Source organism: Cottoperca gobio, chromosome 20, assembly GCF_900634415.1.
Source record: "Cottoperca gobio chromosome 20, fCotGob3.1, whole genome shotgun sequence".
NCBI lineage: Eukaryota > Metazoa > Chordata > Actinopteri > Perciformes > Bovichtidae > Cottoperca > Cottoperca gobio.
This window is the reverse complement of record NC_041374.1, coordinates 6,469,089-6,485,712: the sequence shown is the minus strand read 5'-3', so window position 1 is coordinate 6,485,712 and position 16,624 is coordinate 6,469,089. Positions and strand designations below refer to the sequence as shown.

The 16,624-nt window shown below is 40.2% G+C and overlaps 1 protein-coding gene across 1 annotated transcript in view; it reads left to right on the top strand.

The window, feature by feature from the left end:
* myo3a (myosin IIIA) overlaps positions 1 to 16,624 on the top strand; it is a 53,047-nt gene that overhangs the window by 32,545 nt on the left and 3,878 nt on the right. Inside the window, 16 exon segments of the mRNA XM_029458141.1 lie at positions 38 to 248; positions 674 to 821; positions 2,711 to 2,864; positions 3,202 to 3,290; positions 3,405 to 3,534; positions 4,088 to 4,170; positions 5,867 to 5,947; positions 6,027 to 6,232; positions 6,368 to 6,479; positions 7,104 to 7,266; positions 7,359 to 7,445; positions 7,540 to 7,663; positions 7,758 to 9,093; positions 9,178 to 9,322; positions 13,011 to 13,102; positions 14,421 to 14,461. Of these exon segments, the coding sequence (XP_029314001.1) occupies positions 38 to 248; positions 674 to 821; positions 2,711 to 2,864; positions 3,202 to 3,290; positions 3,405 to 3,534; positions 4,088 to 4,170; positions 5,867 to 5,947; positions 6,027 to 6,232; positions 6,368 to 6,479; positions 7,104 to 7,266; positions 7,359 to 7,445; positions 7,540 to 7,663; positions 7,758 to 9,093; positions 9,178 to 9,322; positions 13,011 to 13,102; positions 14,421 to 14,461 (3,202 nt within the window).

The window sequence follows — 16,624 nt, the reverse complement described above, 5'->3', positions numbered from 1 at the left end:
GTTAACTCATTCAGTTCCTCATCTTATGCCCCCTTAGTGGCATCACTGCTGTGTATTCGCTCAGACGAGTTCCAGGAAGCCCTGACCTCCCACTGTGTTGTGGCCCGGGGAGAGACCATCGTCAGGCCCAACACTGTGGAAAAGGCGGCTGAGGTGAGGGACGCCATGGGCAAGGCTCTCTACGGCCGCCTCTTCAGCTGGATTGTCAACCGCATCAACGCGCTCCTGCGGCCTGACAGCCACCTAGGGTGAGATCAGGAGCAGGGAATGTGATGTGGTGTGTTTGGCTGTCATGATTGCAGAAATAGGTCATCTAAGAAAACCTTTACGGATGAAAAAGTACACACAAATTTGATCATTGCCAGACCTTGAAAGTATAGCAAAAAACAATAACTACCTAAAAGAGTATAGAAAATGTATGATTTTTAGTCTTGAGTAAAATGTCTTGACAACTATTGGATTGATATCCACAAAGTTTGCTACACACATTCATCTTCTCAGAATGAATTACAATTCGTCCAGTACTTTGTTTTATCACCAATTAGCTGCCAAACTAATGACATCCCCATTAGCCACAGCTGTGCTGTGCGTATAGTGTAAATGAGCAAATGTTAACATGTTAATGCACTAAAGTAAGATGGTGACAAATTAAACCGGTGACTTTTCATTCTAGAGAGGATGACAAGGGCTTGAACATCGGCATCCTGGACATCTTCGGTTTTGAGAACTTCAAGAAGAACTCATTTGAGCAGCTCTGCATCAACATCGCCAACGAGCAGATCCAGTTTTACTTCAACCAGCACATATTTGCTTGGGAGCAGGTAAAGGCTTGGACCAGCATCCGCCCTAAACTATCACAGAAATCAAAGAACACTTTCCGAGTGGTTGAGTCATTCCTGGAAGGCACTTTATATACATTCTTCACCTTGGTACTACCCTAATTTCCATCTAAATAGTGATAACATGCCATCATTTGTCACTCTGCGCTTTAAGAGAGACAGCAAGGGTAAAATATGCTGCTGTCTTTATTTACGGGAGAATGAGCTTCGCGATTCTCCCTTTATGCAGTCTCGTGGGTGTGTTTTGCCTTGGGGGGGCAGAGAATGGTTTGCTAATGTTAAATGATTTGGTCTCACCCATGGAGAGGAGCTATAAATCATCCCCAACGAGGGTCAATTAGGAGTTGAAGACAGTTAGCGTTTGACTTAATCTCACTCTTGGGTATTGTTGGCACCAAGCCCAGAAATACATTTGTCCTATACCACCACCATATAGACAGAGCATAGGAGGAATGTAGTGGGCTATGGTCACATCTAAAATAAAGCCGATTTGCATGTTTCCATATATGTTGACACACGTGGTTGCAAACAGTATTGTCTCAATCTGTCTGCATCCCCACAGATTTCCTAATGTAGATCGTTTACTTCACAGTGTGCAGGTCATAATAGAATAATTGATGTCGTTTGTTCACATTTTGTCCTTTTTCTTCTTTAAATAGAAGTCTCCAGTAAAGTTGATGAGTCATACTAGGAGAGTCTGAGAGTCAGTCAACCTAATGCGATCAGGTTAGCTGAATATAAAGTAGAAGCCTTAGCTCAGTTTGCCCTCCAGAACATATTTATCTCAAAGGGGGAAGGGAAGTTTATCACCAAGTACAATATAATGAGACAGCAACTATTTCTGGCATTCATTTTGGTATGTTATTGTTTGGCCAGTTAATGACATCAGATGTCTCTAGTGTCACTCTTATTCTACAGTTTAGGCTTTCTGAATATTGAAGCATGACATTGACAAAATAAAGCAAACAGAAATGGCTGGTTAGGATAGTAAATGGATGTAAAATGTACACTTGTTATTCTTGCAGCTGACGTAATAGCACCAAGTAAATAAAAAGTAGAGAAAAAGGTTGTTACTTGTCAACATACCAACCAACAAAAATGAAACCACAGAAGAAGACGAACAGCAATGAACTTTACAATGCTGGTCTGTCATTACATTTGTGCAGCAGGACACATATAATCAATATCTGGGCTTTTTCTGCGCAAGCAATACTACATAATAATAACATTTTACGTTCAATTATTTCCAAGGTAACAGGGATCCAGGTAACACATATGAGAATTTTTTTTTTTAGAAGTATTTTTTTGCTGTAGGCTATGAGGTTTATATTTATGTTCTTTATTTCCTTCGCCAAGCAGGTTATGTTTTCGTTTCGGTTTGTTTGTCAGTAGGATCACGGAAAAATTATTGAACCGAAGGGTGTAGCATGGACCAAAGGAGAACCATTAAATTTGAAATTTAATACGCAAATAATTTTTCCCTTTAGTTAACATCCCATGATAGGGCATTTGGTCTTGGCGGAGGTCATCACTCTCTGACTGCCCTTCTAGTTCTAAAAGTCATACCAGTGTTCATTTTTGTTCCTGACATTTATTTATTTTGGATGAAAAACCATCTTAACTTCTTTCCGTATTTACCATCTTTGGCCTTGGTGGAAGTGGTTGAACCTGAAAGGATCATTTATGTGTCCCATAATAGGGGGAAACAACAACAAACAGAGATGGGAAAATTCAGATTAGGAAGTTGCATTTCCAACCTCATGCAGTATTAAGACCTTCTGAGAACATTGTAGGCCACAATAAAAAGGAAACTCCAGGAGATCGCCTTGCAAAAAGAAAGGAATTCAACTATCCATTCCATTTCTGTCCAGGATGAGTACCTGAATGAGGAGGTGGATGCTCGGATGATTGAGTATGAGGACAACCGGCCCCTCCTGGACCTGTTCTTGCAGAAGCCCATGGGGATGCTGTCACTTCTGGATGAGGAGAGTCGCTTCCCACAGGCCACCGACCAGACCCTCGTAGGTCAGTGTCTTCAGATTACGATTGGTGGACAGCTGATTTAGGAAAGATTCACTGTTTTTAAACTTTTGACACTCCTTTCATATGATCTCTCCATGTTTAATGTTGAGCACTTACCAGCCCTGATTTGTCATTCAGGGCTTTTGTTTTTGTTCAGTTCCTTCCGAGTAAAGTTCCAAAGAGAACAGGATGCATTTGGTATTCAAAAGGCATATAATCACTAGATAACTTAATACAAGGTGTATTATACTTATGACCTTCAGAGGTTTTATTCAGAGCTCTAGCCCACAGATCATATTCATAGCGGTTGTAAAGATAATTAACCAATATATCATTTTAGAGAAATTTGAAAATAACCTGAAGACCAAAAGCTTCTGGAGACCAAAGAGGGTGGACCTTGGCTTTGGTATTCACCACTATGCTGGAAAGGTAATTGATATTTGATTCTTGTAAATGTGTGCACAGACGTTTTGTTTTAACCTGAAGCTACTTGATGTGTGTTGGCCTTCACATAAATATTCTTCCTCTCTACCGAACTCTAAGGTGATTTACAACGCTGCAGGCTTCTTGGCCAAGAACAGGGATATGCTACCAGCTGACATCATCCTGCTGCTGAGGTCGTCAGAAAACGAGCTTACTCGCAAACTCGTCACCCACCCCCTCACTAAAACAGGTAAACAGAGCAAAAGGAAGTTTGTTTGCTACCACTTTTTAATTAAACAGTTTAAAAGCAGCACTAAATACTGTACATAGTTAACATAAAACAACAGTGACCTACTTTAGCGTGCTTGTCTGCCACACTTGTGTTGAGTAAGCTGGCCTTGGCAGCGAAAGTATCCTTTGTTGGCAGAGCAGGCTGCCAGCTCTGTCAAAATCGAATCACAAAGCCAATAATCACATAATCACTCTCTTAAAGTTGTTGTTTGGAGGGTTGCTGTTGTATTCCTTATCAACATTAATTCACATAAAAGGAAATATTACTGGACTCCTCTGCTTTCTGCTCCGTTGAGTTTATTTATTAAAGTCTTAAATTATCAAAACACTTTTACGGCGTTCAGTATAACAGGACAGTTTTCTGCAAAGCAATAACCTCATTGATTGATTCTAACTGATATGCAGCCCCTTTTTTCCTGTCGATGATTCCTACATGTACGACTAACCCTCCCCTGGTGAGTAAGGGCAGTTCGTGTTAACTGACTCTCATCCTCTTTTTGTTTATTTCCCAGGCAACCTTGCCCACACCAAGGGTAAAGGCATAAACACAATGTGCAGGCCGCGGACCCCGTCACGCACCATCACCTTCGCCAAGGTACTTACAGCACTGTCCGCGTTATTACTGTATTATCTTCTTCATCATGAGCTCACCCTGAAAAGTTGTTCAATCTATTTTGTCTCTTCTTACACTCCCTGCCAAAGCCACAAACAGCTCTTGAATTACATTTCGGCCTCTCTTGTCTCTGCAGTATTTTTCATTACTAGTGTAATAATTGCTTCTTCTATTCTAACCTTTTTTGTCTCCCCCCCCCCCCCCCCCCCCCCCCGCATCTGTCTCTGCATTTCTATTGTAAAAGATGGGAGTGCTTACCTTATACAATTCCTTTTCTTTCAGTGAGGTAATCAACATTTCCATATAGTTTGTGTTTGAGTGTACGCAGACACCCTTACTCACTCTAGATCAAATAGATCCAAATGCACTGGTTTGTATTTCTATTAGAGTCAGTGACGGCTAAATCCTGTGTAGACGTTACATTTTTACTGCTTATGCAAGGAAAGCTGCTTTTTTGTGTGTGTCATTATGCTCATGCATGTGTGCAACCTGTAGACTCTTCCTCATTAAGTCCTCTGAATTTAGAAGTATATGCTGTGTTAAAACCTTCCTTTATATTCATTGTCACCTGGGAGTGTCTGATTATAGCATCATGCATCATGCTGAGAACTCATTTGAGTAAAATGACTTGCATAGTAAATCAAAGTTGTTTTTTAATTGCCTATGAAAATATAAAAACTTTAAATTTACCATTCAAAGCATACAATAATCAGCCCGAGTCTGTTGCCAATGGGTAAATAAAAACGCACTTACATACTGTGGCGGTACACGATTGTAGTTTCTTCCAAATGTAAGGTTTGAGGCAATTTGCTCACCTAAAAGCAATTGACAGTAGCTACATTTAAATGAACTGCGTTTGATGAGTTCTTGAATCTATTTCCATTCATCTGCATATGTTAGACAAAAAGCTCATCAAAGGCTTCGCTCTCAAGAGGCACATAGAGCCCTCAAAATGCTACAAACAGTATTAGGCTGACTGGCTTGCTTTAAACTGGTTTCCCCCAGGGTTATTTTAATTATTAGATGTGGAGCTTGTTCAAATGTTACAAAATACGGTTTAATATATTTATAGGCCTATGTGTCATTTTTTTATATTCATATTGCTGTAGCATTCTGTGTTGTCTGTACGTTTTTGTAGTTAATTAGAGCAGTTTTAAAGCATATAGTTTGTTTACATTTTTTATTTGTTTGATTTTTAACTGAGAATAACAGTTTTTGAAACAATGGCTTCAGCCGAGTTGTATTTATGCAGATAGGTACACTTTTTTTTTTCTTTTGTTTATCTTCTCATGCGTCTCTTTTGCAGCCTTCTCGGAAATTAAAGCTCGCCCCTGAAAAAGAAAGCGTGCTTCCTGTGCCTCTTGATGACACAGTACAAAAGCAAACGGTGATTGGTTTTCAAAGGAAGATGAATAGATTTGATAAAGACGTAGTATACAGAAGAATTCTATATAAAATATGATTTACGGTGTTAAAGATGTGAAAAACCTACAGTACATGATGTGCTTCAGGTTTTCTAATAAAGTATATGAACTTAATTTCGTCCTCTTATGCTCAACCACCTGCTTAGCTTAATGTGCATTCTACTAAAAGGTTCCCTTGCATCTCATCATGTTGTATGTAAAGGTACACCATGAATTATTGTGGTTTTTAAACAGCTTTTTATTTGTTTCTTCAGCCGGGTGAACCTGCAGACACGCCTTACCACCCGAGAGAAACCACCAACATGAGAACACAGACAGTGGCCTCCTACTTCAGAGTAAGATTTCTATCTATCTTATGTCTTAGATTAAAATCAAGCTGCATAATAAGTTTCCCTCTTCTTACACTCTTTCTAGTACTCTCTGATGGACCTGCTGTCCAAGATGGTGTCAGGGCAGCCTCATTTTGTTCGCTGCATCAAACCAAACAACGATCGCCAAGCCAATAAGTTTGACCGGGAGAAGGTCCTGGTTCAGCTGCGATACACTGGAGTTCTGGAGACCGCCAAGATCAGACGGCAGGGCTACTCGCACCGCATCCTGTTTGCTAACTTCATAAAGAGGTCAGCAGGCTTCACTTCACACCAGGGCTAAATCAGAAAGAAGTAGAGTACTTATAATGAATGTTGTATCAAATGGAAATCAGGGCATGAGGAGTGTTGGTATCAGTGTCCAGCTAATTACAGTGACTGTCACAGGTACTACATCTTGGCATTCCATGCTCACGAGGAGCCGGCTGTGACTCAGGAAACATGCGCTACAATACTAGAGAAGGCTAAGCTGGAGAACTGGGCCATGGGGAAGACTAAGGTTAGTAATTGAATGTATTGTTTGCAGAAAGGCCTGTCATCAAGTTAGTTATGTATGACCTACTGGCAAAAGCACAATTAGCAGCGGCTAAAAATGAGAAGCTTGGCTAACAAGTACGTCAGAACTCAAAGTCATTGATGCACAATTTGGGTCTATGGAGGAGTAGCATGAGCTTTTAACGGTAACAAATGCCCCTTGCAACCTACGGTGTTGTATGTTGTAATGCAGTCTCGTAATAGTGAGTGGGAGCATGCCACGAGACCTGGCTTCAAGCGCAATTTAAATGTCACTGAGCAAGACATAGAGGCCAAGTTTGATCAAAGTTTAGTGCCAGAGTGTTTTACTAAAAAGGTCAAAACAGAACCCTATATATATATATATATATATATATATATATATATATATATATATAGGACCACATATACACTGCACTCTATTGCAAACACGTGGCACCTCAGCGGAAGGAGACTACTTACTCTTTCCAAATGCTTTCTTGCACAACTTCTTGATTCACATGGACTTCTCATAATTAAGATTGAATTTAGAGTTTAAGCCGTAGTTGCTCAGTACATTTTTTTAATTTTAAAGAAAACAAGTAAAATAGATTTGTGTCCCTACTCTCAGGTTTTCCTCAAGTACTACCACGTAGAACATCTGAACCTGATGATGCAGCAGTCCACCCAGCGGATCATTCTGCTCCAGGCTTACGTCCGAGGCTGGCTGGGAGCCAAACGATACCGGCGGATATTAAAAGAGCGAGAACAGAGTGCTCTGGTGCTGCAGTCAGGTTAATAACAACTCTGTAGTCTACTAGAACATGAAGCAGTTATTTTTTTTCCATGCCAATTCACGCTTTGATTTTTCATTCACACTCTCCAGCTTACAGAGGTCATAAAGTTCGGAAGAAGGCGGCTAATGACAAAAGCAAAGCGAAGTTTGACGACTTCATAGTCCAGTTTCAGGCTGGTAAGCACAATCTGGGATGGAATTGGTTATCCAACACAGTCTAAGCTTGCTGTGTGTAACATTGACTTACATTTCCCTTTTTCCACTCCTTCAGTTTGCAGGGGCTATCTTGCAAAAAGAAAATACAAGGAGTTGGTAGACGAGAAGAACAAAGCTGCAACCAAGATTCAGGCTCGCTACAGAGGGCACAAGGAAAGGAAAAGCTTTAAAAGAAAACGGTGCGCGAGAGAAGAAATGTACACAATATGTTTAGCACTGGGAAAGAAATTGGTAAATATTGTTTTGACAAACATGTACCCATGTGGTTTGTAGGGAAGAGAAAGCAGAGAAGGTCCTTAAAGAACAAGAGGAAGAAGCAGAGAAGATCGCCAGTGAAGAAAACGCCCCTGCTCCCGTCGACGAAGCGATTAACGAGGAAGATGAAACTAAGGCTGCCGTGGTTCTCCAGAGCAACTTCAGGGGCTACAAAGAGAGGAAAAAGTTTAAGGAGAGAAAAAAGACGATGGCTGGGGCCGAATTAGAGTTACCACCAAATGAAGCGGTTGAACAAGAAGGTGGGCAAGAGCCTCCCAGCAAAGAAGAGGAAGGAGGGAAGACAGCTGATAAACAAGAGGAGAATGACGACGAGGAAGAAAGTACGTATGAAGCGGAGGAGAATTATGACAGCGATCACACACAGGTGGCGGAAGATGACGAACATGCGGAGCTGGCAGAAGAAGCAGTGATTGAGGACGCGCAGGCAGCAGATGCTGGGAGAGAAGAGCAGCAGGAGGACAACAAGGAGGAGAATGGACAAGAAAATGCTGCGGAGGAAGAGGCCGTTAGCGTAGAAGAAGAAACCAAGGCTGCCACTGTCCTCCAGAGTAATTTCAGAGGTCACAAAGAGAGGAAGAGGTTGCAGGACGAAGGCAAAATCCCAGCTAAAAAACAGAAAGCAAAAAGTCCTACTGGTGAAGAAGAAGTGCCCACAGCGAGCAGCGCTACAGGCGAGGAAGAGTTAGCGGAAGTTCCAACCCCAGCAGAGGAAGTCCGCAACGAGGCGACAGAAAAAGAAAAATCCTCGGAGCCTCAAGATGCAGCAGATGTTTCTTCAAGTGATGGCAAGTCAGAAGACCAGGACGAGGCCAAAGCGGCGGTGGTGCTTCAGAGTAACTTCCGCGGCCACAAGGAGCGCAAACGGCTCGAAGAGGAAGGAAAGATACCAAAGAAGAAGAAGAAGGAAAGAGAAGTGACACCAGAACCTCCTGAAGAAGAAAGGGAAATGCCAACAGAAGAATCATTGCCAGAATCCCAGCCGGATGCTTCTGCGGAGAACTTAGAGGGACTGGACGAGGAAAAAGCTGCTACTGTCCTTCAGAGTAACTTCCGAGGCCATCGGGACAGAAAGAAGATGAAAGCAGAGAGAGAAACACAAAAGAAAACAGAGGAAGAAGCTGCCAATGATGCAATAGAGGAGGCCCTGGATGTTAGTGATGTGATTATAGAACGTAAAGAGGAGACAGATGCTGAAAGAGAGAGACTGGAGGAAGAGCATGCTGCAGTGAAGATCCAGAGCAACTTCAGAGGGTACAAGGACAGGAAGAACCTCAAGGCCAACAAGCAAACAGCACAGACTGAAGCTCTGCAGCTAGAGAGCTTCTCCAAAGAGGTAACATCAGTAAACACCTTTTAGTTTCACCTCTCCAACTTTTTTCCCACTTGTATTATTCTCTTTGTCAAATCTCTTCAACAGATCGCGAAGACTTCTCAGGACTTCGTGGCCCTGCAGCAGAAATTGACCGAGATCATCCAGGCCCATCAATCAAACCCCGAGAACAATGGCATGTTTGTGAGAGGGAAAGCGACCAACGGCTATGCTCCTCAGAATCCCCAAATAAGTAAGATAATTGAGAGATTGGCTCCGTGAAAAACAGATTATAAAGCAATAAATATAATTCATAATGTTGCCGCCGAATGACCCGAGGTTAATGTGCATATTTGCTTCTGTTTTTGAAGCCACATAATTAAAGAAGACAGGACATGCGTCTATTCTTTTGATCTGGCCCTCACAGACACACAGCTAAATGACGTTCAGACGCATTCACCTAGACAAGTCAGAGGGCAACTGTATCATTTCCTGCCACACTGAACAGACAAGAAAGGATTAAGGATTAAGTGTTCCCTATTTTTCAAATGTAAAGCTGCGTGGGCAGCTATTTCCACACTGTTTTCTTTATGTAAAAAAAAAAAAAAGATGGGAGAGATTTGATTAACGTCTTCTCACAGACGGTGATGTTATCGACGTACGCCGTTCTCTTTTCTCTCTCATGGCGCCTGATTAGATCAGGAAACCTGGGAAAGTCAAGTGCCAACACAGGAAGCGCTTCTCTACCCAATGTGTCATCAAAAATACAAATTGATTTGCACAGGTGATAGGTGTAATTGCTTTCGGGGTGATGAGAATTATGTTATAATTATGTAATAATACAAATAATTGAGTTTTCTCGGCTGGTATTATGATTGTTCTGCCATTCATTTGACCTTCGGTGACTTTTTGAGTGTTATTACAAAATATAGAGTGTAGGCTTACAATATATTTCAAATCATTTGAAGTGTACTGAAGGGCATCTGTCTGATTCTCAGCATGTATATAAGGTCTTTGCATGATTTGCAATGAAAACTTATATTAGAAGTCCACCATCATAGGAATTACTTTAATATTGGACAATTCTGTAGCTAATTACCTCCATTACTCATTTCTGCCAATGCACAAATTAGTGCATGCTTTGTGTAGTGAGGTGGAGCGTAAGGGTGTGGAGGTCCTTATGGTGGATGAGGCATGAAGCAAGCCCAACTTCATGCGGGAGGCTGGAGTTCCCGTCCTGTCACAAACTGTTTTAAGTAACCACAGTCTTTCCCTAACATTAAACTAAGGGATTTAGTTTCCATAAACCTAACCACACCTGCTTAACAGTGTCTATTCTTTCAGTTTCCCACCATTCTCAAGCCAGTTGCTTTTAAAAAACATCATCATAAGACAACCTGACTGAGATCAAATGTTGTGTACGATAAGCAAAAGTAGAGAAGAGCCATGCAGTCAACAAACTGATGCCAGTTACACAGCTAAGTCTATATAAGATGTTTCTAGCATCAGCCATCAGAAGCTACAGGTCATACCAGACTGAATCATTTACAGCTGTGTTGAACTGAGCAAGGTTTAATGTTTTTCTATATGTAGGAGTAAGATTCATTTTTCAAACATTACATCGTCTCACTTTAACGTTAATGTGTTTTAGTTGCCTAACTTTAACTATAGTCGTATAAACATACTGTAGTTACAACTTACAGATCCTACAGGGAACAAATGTATGTTTGCATGGATCACAATGTTTTTTTAAGAATTAGCAGAATTGTCCAATATCAGTGGTATTTTGTTAACTATGAACAGAGCCAGGCTACCAACTGTTTCCAGTCTTAATGCTAAACTAAGCGTACTAACTGCACATTTACAGTGCAAACATGAGAGTGGTATTGATCTTCTCCTATAACTCTTGGAAACATAGCAAATGAGCAGGTTTCCTAAAACGAAAATCACTTACATGCAGTTGCAGGTGGGTTTCTGTCTGATTTTATTTTGATGACAAACATATAAACCTAAGACTGAAACAGCATACACACAATACTCCACAGAGTGTTTCCAGTAGAGTACAGTGTTCCTTTAAATCTGGGCATGTTTGCCCTTTACATGCTTTTTCTTTAGCACAGCGCAATGCCTGAGGTAAAGCAGAATAAATTATCTGTGTTATTTCCAAGGCCCTTTTTAAAATCTGATTTTCAGCCCCACTAGGTCATTTCTCCATCAACGGTCCAAAGCTGTACATTTCATTGACACAATAAACCCCATTAGAATCATTTGTGACACACACAATGAAAGCAGAGGAATGCCAGTCACATTACTCCTCATGGGAAAGGTCGTCAAATGTTAATCACGTTTTGTCAGCAAGCGTTTCCAACAATTATGGCAGAAATTAATCAGAGGGTGTGGCAAATTGACTTTGGTTGTTTGAGCAATACAGAATGACCTTTGAGTTTGAGTTGTTCAATAATATTACGAACTTTGCACCTCCTTTACCTGAGAGCTTCTGCACATGATGGATTGCTGTGTGTTTTCATCTCGCATGAACAGTTATTAATAATAAGCAACGATGCAAAGGTTAATGGAATATGTTGATGATTGCAATTCCAATGACATGCCCAAAGAGGAACATTGTAACAGTATCGGTCATGACAAATAGGATAGATTGCAACACATGCACTAACTGTATGGAAAGGTGTTATGTATGAGAAGCTGCCTCAGCTGATCACAAACACATATCACTCTTTATGTTCAATACAATGCGGGTCGTTGCAGAGTTATAGACATTTTGTTTGTCGGTGTCAAAGGTTGTGTCTCATAATCTCCATTGGAAAATCCTAACTGGCCAAAGGCCTTATGGTTAAACTGCAGTATGTATAGAAGGCAGTTCAATAAATACAACAGGGCCAAAGATCAGCATGGTGCCAGATCACACTCAATACTCTCTCATCTGCTAACCATGTATGTAATGATCCCACCGGCTCTGGATCTGTTTGATCATGATGTTCAGCAGCAGAAGTGGCCAAAGATGGTGTACGTTCACATGACTGAAAAACCCCTTGAACTAACCTGACTGTTAGCTTTTCCCAACATCCTCTATATCCCATCACAGTGAAACAAAAACTAGACACCATGTTGTTACGGTCACAGGATTCTGCAGATACTGTTACCACTTAAGAGGAGAATAGACGACTAAACACAGTCATTTAGCACAGAAGTGGGAGAAAACCAAAACAAAAGAGATGTTTTGCCAAGCTGGAAAGGAAAAAGACTATGTTTCTGTAACATGCACATTCAGACCGGGTAGACATGCATCCTAACATCCGTTGTTCGGAGCCAGTCAAGGACCTGTGTGTCATGTAATTCTACTCTCTATTAAAATACATAAAATGCCCAGAAATATATATGTTTTAAAGAAAGAAAGAAAACTCCACTCCAAATGTATCTTGTGTTTTCCCTGTACCTGTGGATAAGTGTAAACATGAATACAGATGTAGAAGTTACCTGACTTTTCTAGTGAAGCTCCATTTGAGTTTTTCAAGAGAATTAGACATTATGAAAAATTACTGGGAGGAATCCATCACAAATGTAGAAAAACACATTTTCCCTCATTAACATTAAGCAAATACAAATGCAGGCCAATCTTAAACTCTCAAAATTGATTAACACTTTTACACCTCTTAAAAGTTGGTTTTAAGCATTTTAGGAAACGTAGGATATGAGAAAATGCAGGTTGATACAAAAGAAAGTAAATTAAAACACTTAATTTAAAGCTACAATGAACACAATAGTAATGATGTGTAAAAGTCTATCTGTGGTTCAGTTTTCCTTTCAGTGTCCATTCATTTGCACACTTCTAACAGGAATCATTACCCAGCGTCTTTAATTGCTCAGTACACTCAACATAATAGCATTATCTGAGGTTTTTAACAGTCTTTGTTACTTTGCAGCCGACAAGAAACAGTCGCGGACCCCCCGCAGGACCCAGCAGCCAAAGACCCTCAACACACCAGAGGACTCCACCTATTACAACTTGATTCATGTGAGTCAGAAAGAGATGGAGAACGATTTCAGATACCTACTACAACAAAGCTTTGCTGTCAGCTGCCATGTGACACAGTAACTACATCCCCAGCTGTCGGCTTCCACAGTGTCCTATTGATTGGCAATTTCTTTCTTTTTGTACTATTCTTGTATGTTCCCAAGGCCGATACAACGTTTCTTCAGCAGTTTGTTTTTTTTAATGCTTTGTATTCAGTGTACTCCTTAATAAGTGTTATAATTTGTAATGTTCATGGTTTCAGCGAACAATAGCTCAGCGCAAAGTAGCTCTTTTGGCAGCATTTAAGGTTTGTTTACAGAGCTGTACGTTCTGTTCAGTTGTTTAGTTATATACTGAGTAATAATGTAATCAGTTGATATGAAAGACTAGACATTCAACATTTGAATAAGAAACCCGCGCAATAAGTTTACCATATTTTTTAAAAATCCCAAAAGTTTTTTACAGTATAGTTTAAAAACACGGTTGGCTAGATGATAACTTGATTACTCCATTACACATTTGATCACACGTATTGGAGCAGAATTCAATGAAAATCATTAATATTTTAGAAACGCTTTTATTGATTGAAAAGTAAATAACTGTTGTTAACAAGTAAAACAGTGGTTCCCAACATGGGGTCCCAACCCTTCAAGGGGACACATGAAAAAACATATACAGTATCTGCAACACAAAGTCATGATTTTCTTTTCTAGACTTTAATATAGAAAAAAAGCTCAAATTTCATCAATTAAAAATGAAGAAATAAAAGTCTACAACAACGCCAGCAGCTCCGTGAGGTTGCACTTAGTCGTAGCAGTGCTTTGAGCTCAATGCTAACGCTAGCATGCTCACAGTAACAATGCTAATACGCGGATGTATTGAGTTTACCATGTTAACCACCTTACTTTAGCATGTTAGCATTATGTTCAGTGTTAAAACTAAAAGCTGAGGCTTTACTTCATATTGGACAGATAAAAAAAAAAAAAATAATAATGGTGGCACTAGCTAGAAGAAAGGTTATAACCAAAATTTAGAGGAAAAGTCAGGGGAGCACTAAAGTCATCTGGGGGGGATCATGGATTTCTGTACAAAATAGCATGGCAATCCATCCAATATATATATATATATATATATATATATATATATATATATATATATATATATATATATATATATATATATATATATATATATATATACAAGCCAAAAGGTTGGGAACCACTGTTCTAAAACTACTTTATTGTGCTTTACCTGAACACAGAGATTAGGAGTCTTTGATTGACATGTAGTTATCTGTCCTCTGTTTCTCTCCACCCAGCGGTCCGTCCAGGATGATAAACGCAAGCCCAGGAAAGAGGAGTAAGTGGCAAGTTCTTATTTCAATCTAATTTCAACAACCCAGCACTACAGTTTTAAAGAGGTTGGCCTGCTGGCTGCTTGCTTGGCACACGGGATCAGGACTAATGACTGAAGCCCAGCACCAACATAAGGACGGTGTCTCTTGGTCCAGGCTTAATGATCTGCAGAATTACACATCCTCCATGAAATTAATTTGCCTCACCTTTCACCTTGGGTACATTTGCTAAATATACTGAAATGTAATGTTAGACATCTGAAATAGTTGGTGTGGTGGTGGTGTGTAAGGTGTATCATATACTGTACTTTGCTAAAAAAGCGACTAAAGAGCGCGTGTGGATGTTTGCGTTCATGCATATATGTATGTGTCGTATAGGCCACATGCTGAGCACACCGCCCAGAGTGAGGGGTGAAGATAGACCGATAGGGCTGTGCTGAACAAGAAGGGGCCAGGGTACTTTATCACAGCAGTCTGAAGAGAGACACACACACACACCTTGATGTGCACATACACAGTGCAACACAGCACTAAACATCAAGGGTAATAATTTGTTTGCAGATAAATAAAGCCAGCGATGGACAGGAGCAGTTTACATGCATCATTAGGGCTGAGAAGGTCAGCAGGAAAGATAGCATCTCTGGCTAAAGCTGACAGCAAAGGAGGATGGGAGACGGGAGAGCGTGGGTGGTAAGAGGAGAGGAGTAGAGGTGATGATATTAAATGGGAGTAAAGACATACAAAGGGAGAAATAGGGAGGCACAGTTAATCAGAAACAGTGATAGTGAACCACATGTATCTACAGTATATTTTATTGCCAAAAGTAAAGCAATGATCTATGACATGTCTGTTTTGTAACAACTAATGTGACATAATGGTGAATCAACCTATTGTCAGCTCATACAATGTGTCATATGATGTTGATGACATATCTGTGGAAGATCCCTCTGTACCAGGAAAGCAATGTACGATGTTTCCAATAGCAGCAACAGCACTTTGTTGAACATAAACGGAGGAAAAAACAGGAAGTTAGCATGAGCAGTGAACCAGGTGTTAGCCTTCCCCTGAACTGACCCTGGTTCAGCTATGAGGGCTAAACTGGCTCTCCAGTGGCTGAAACAGATGTAACTACAAATTACAAAACTACAAAAGCTCAAATTTCATCTAGTGAAATGCATAAACAAGACTTGGGAGTGTACATCCGTGTTTCAGCCGCTGTGTGAGGCTAGGCACAACCTTGATTTGAGCTCAATGCTAACGCCAGCATGCTAACCTGTTCACAATGACCATTCAAAAGAATTCTCATATTATAACAAGTAGGTTCACCATGTTTGCTGTTTTAGTTTAGAGTTAGCATGCTAACATTTGTTAATTAGGATTGAAACTTTTTTTTAGAAACTTGTAACTGAGATATAAAAATATCAGCTTTTGTTCATCAAAATGCCAATAATAGCCCAATTTACCCGACACACTTTACTTCAATATTACTTTTTCAGAGTTTCGTTGGTGATTTGTGTGTAAAAAGCTGTTTAAATCACATTCACCACCAGAGAACAGGGAGATAATTACAATCAGCCACAGAAAAGCTCATTCATCATGTTTCATCAGTGGGATGATTGTGTGTCCATTTTGCCTTTAAATCTACGTTTATAAGTTTAGAGCAGGCCTCAAACTCATCAATGTTAGAACGAGATCATCCGAGTTTACTGAAAAGATGTTGACACTTCTCATATTGTAGCACTGTAGTCATGAAGACACTGATTTCCAATAGCCATCGTCATGTATTTGAATATTGTGTGAGACTAATTGATCTCCACATGGAAACTCTTTTCTCACTTGTCATATGGAGGTGAGAGCGTAGGTTCAGATTCATGACAGCATCCCTAGAGCTGACGGCGACACTGTGTACCTGCGTGGTGCTGATGGATGTGGGCTTGATAATTATACTCTTTTTCTCCTTTTCCTCTATAATCTGTCACTACGGTCAGTTAATTGCCATGAGAAAAAAGTGTTTGACTTGAATACACTACGCATGGTGTATATTTGAGCATTTCTTAATGCAAGAATTATTCTCAAAATGACCACCTATTCATAATCAGCTAGCAAAAACAGAAATAGGCATCATCAAAGAGGTAGAGAACATCCGAATCTCAAAAAGCAGCACATAT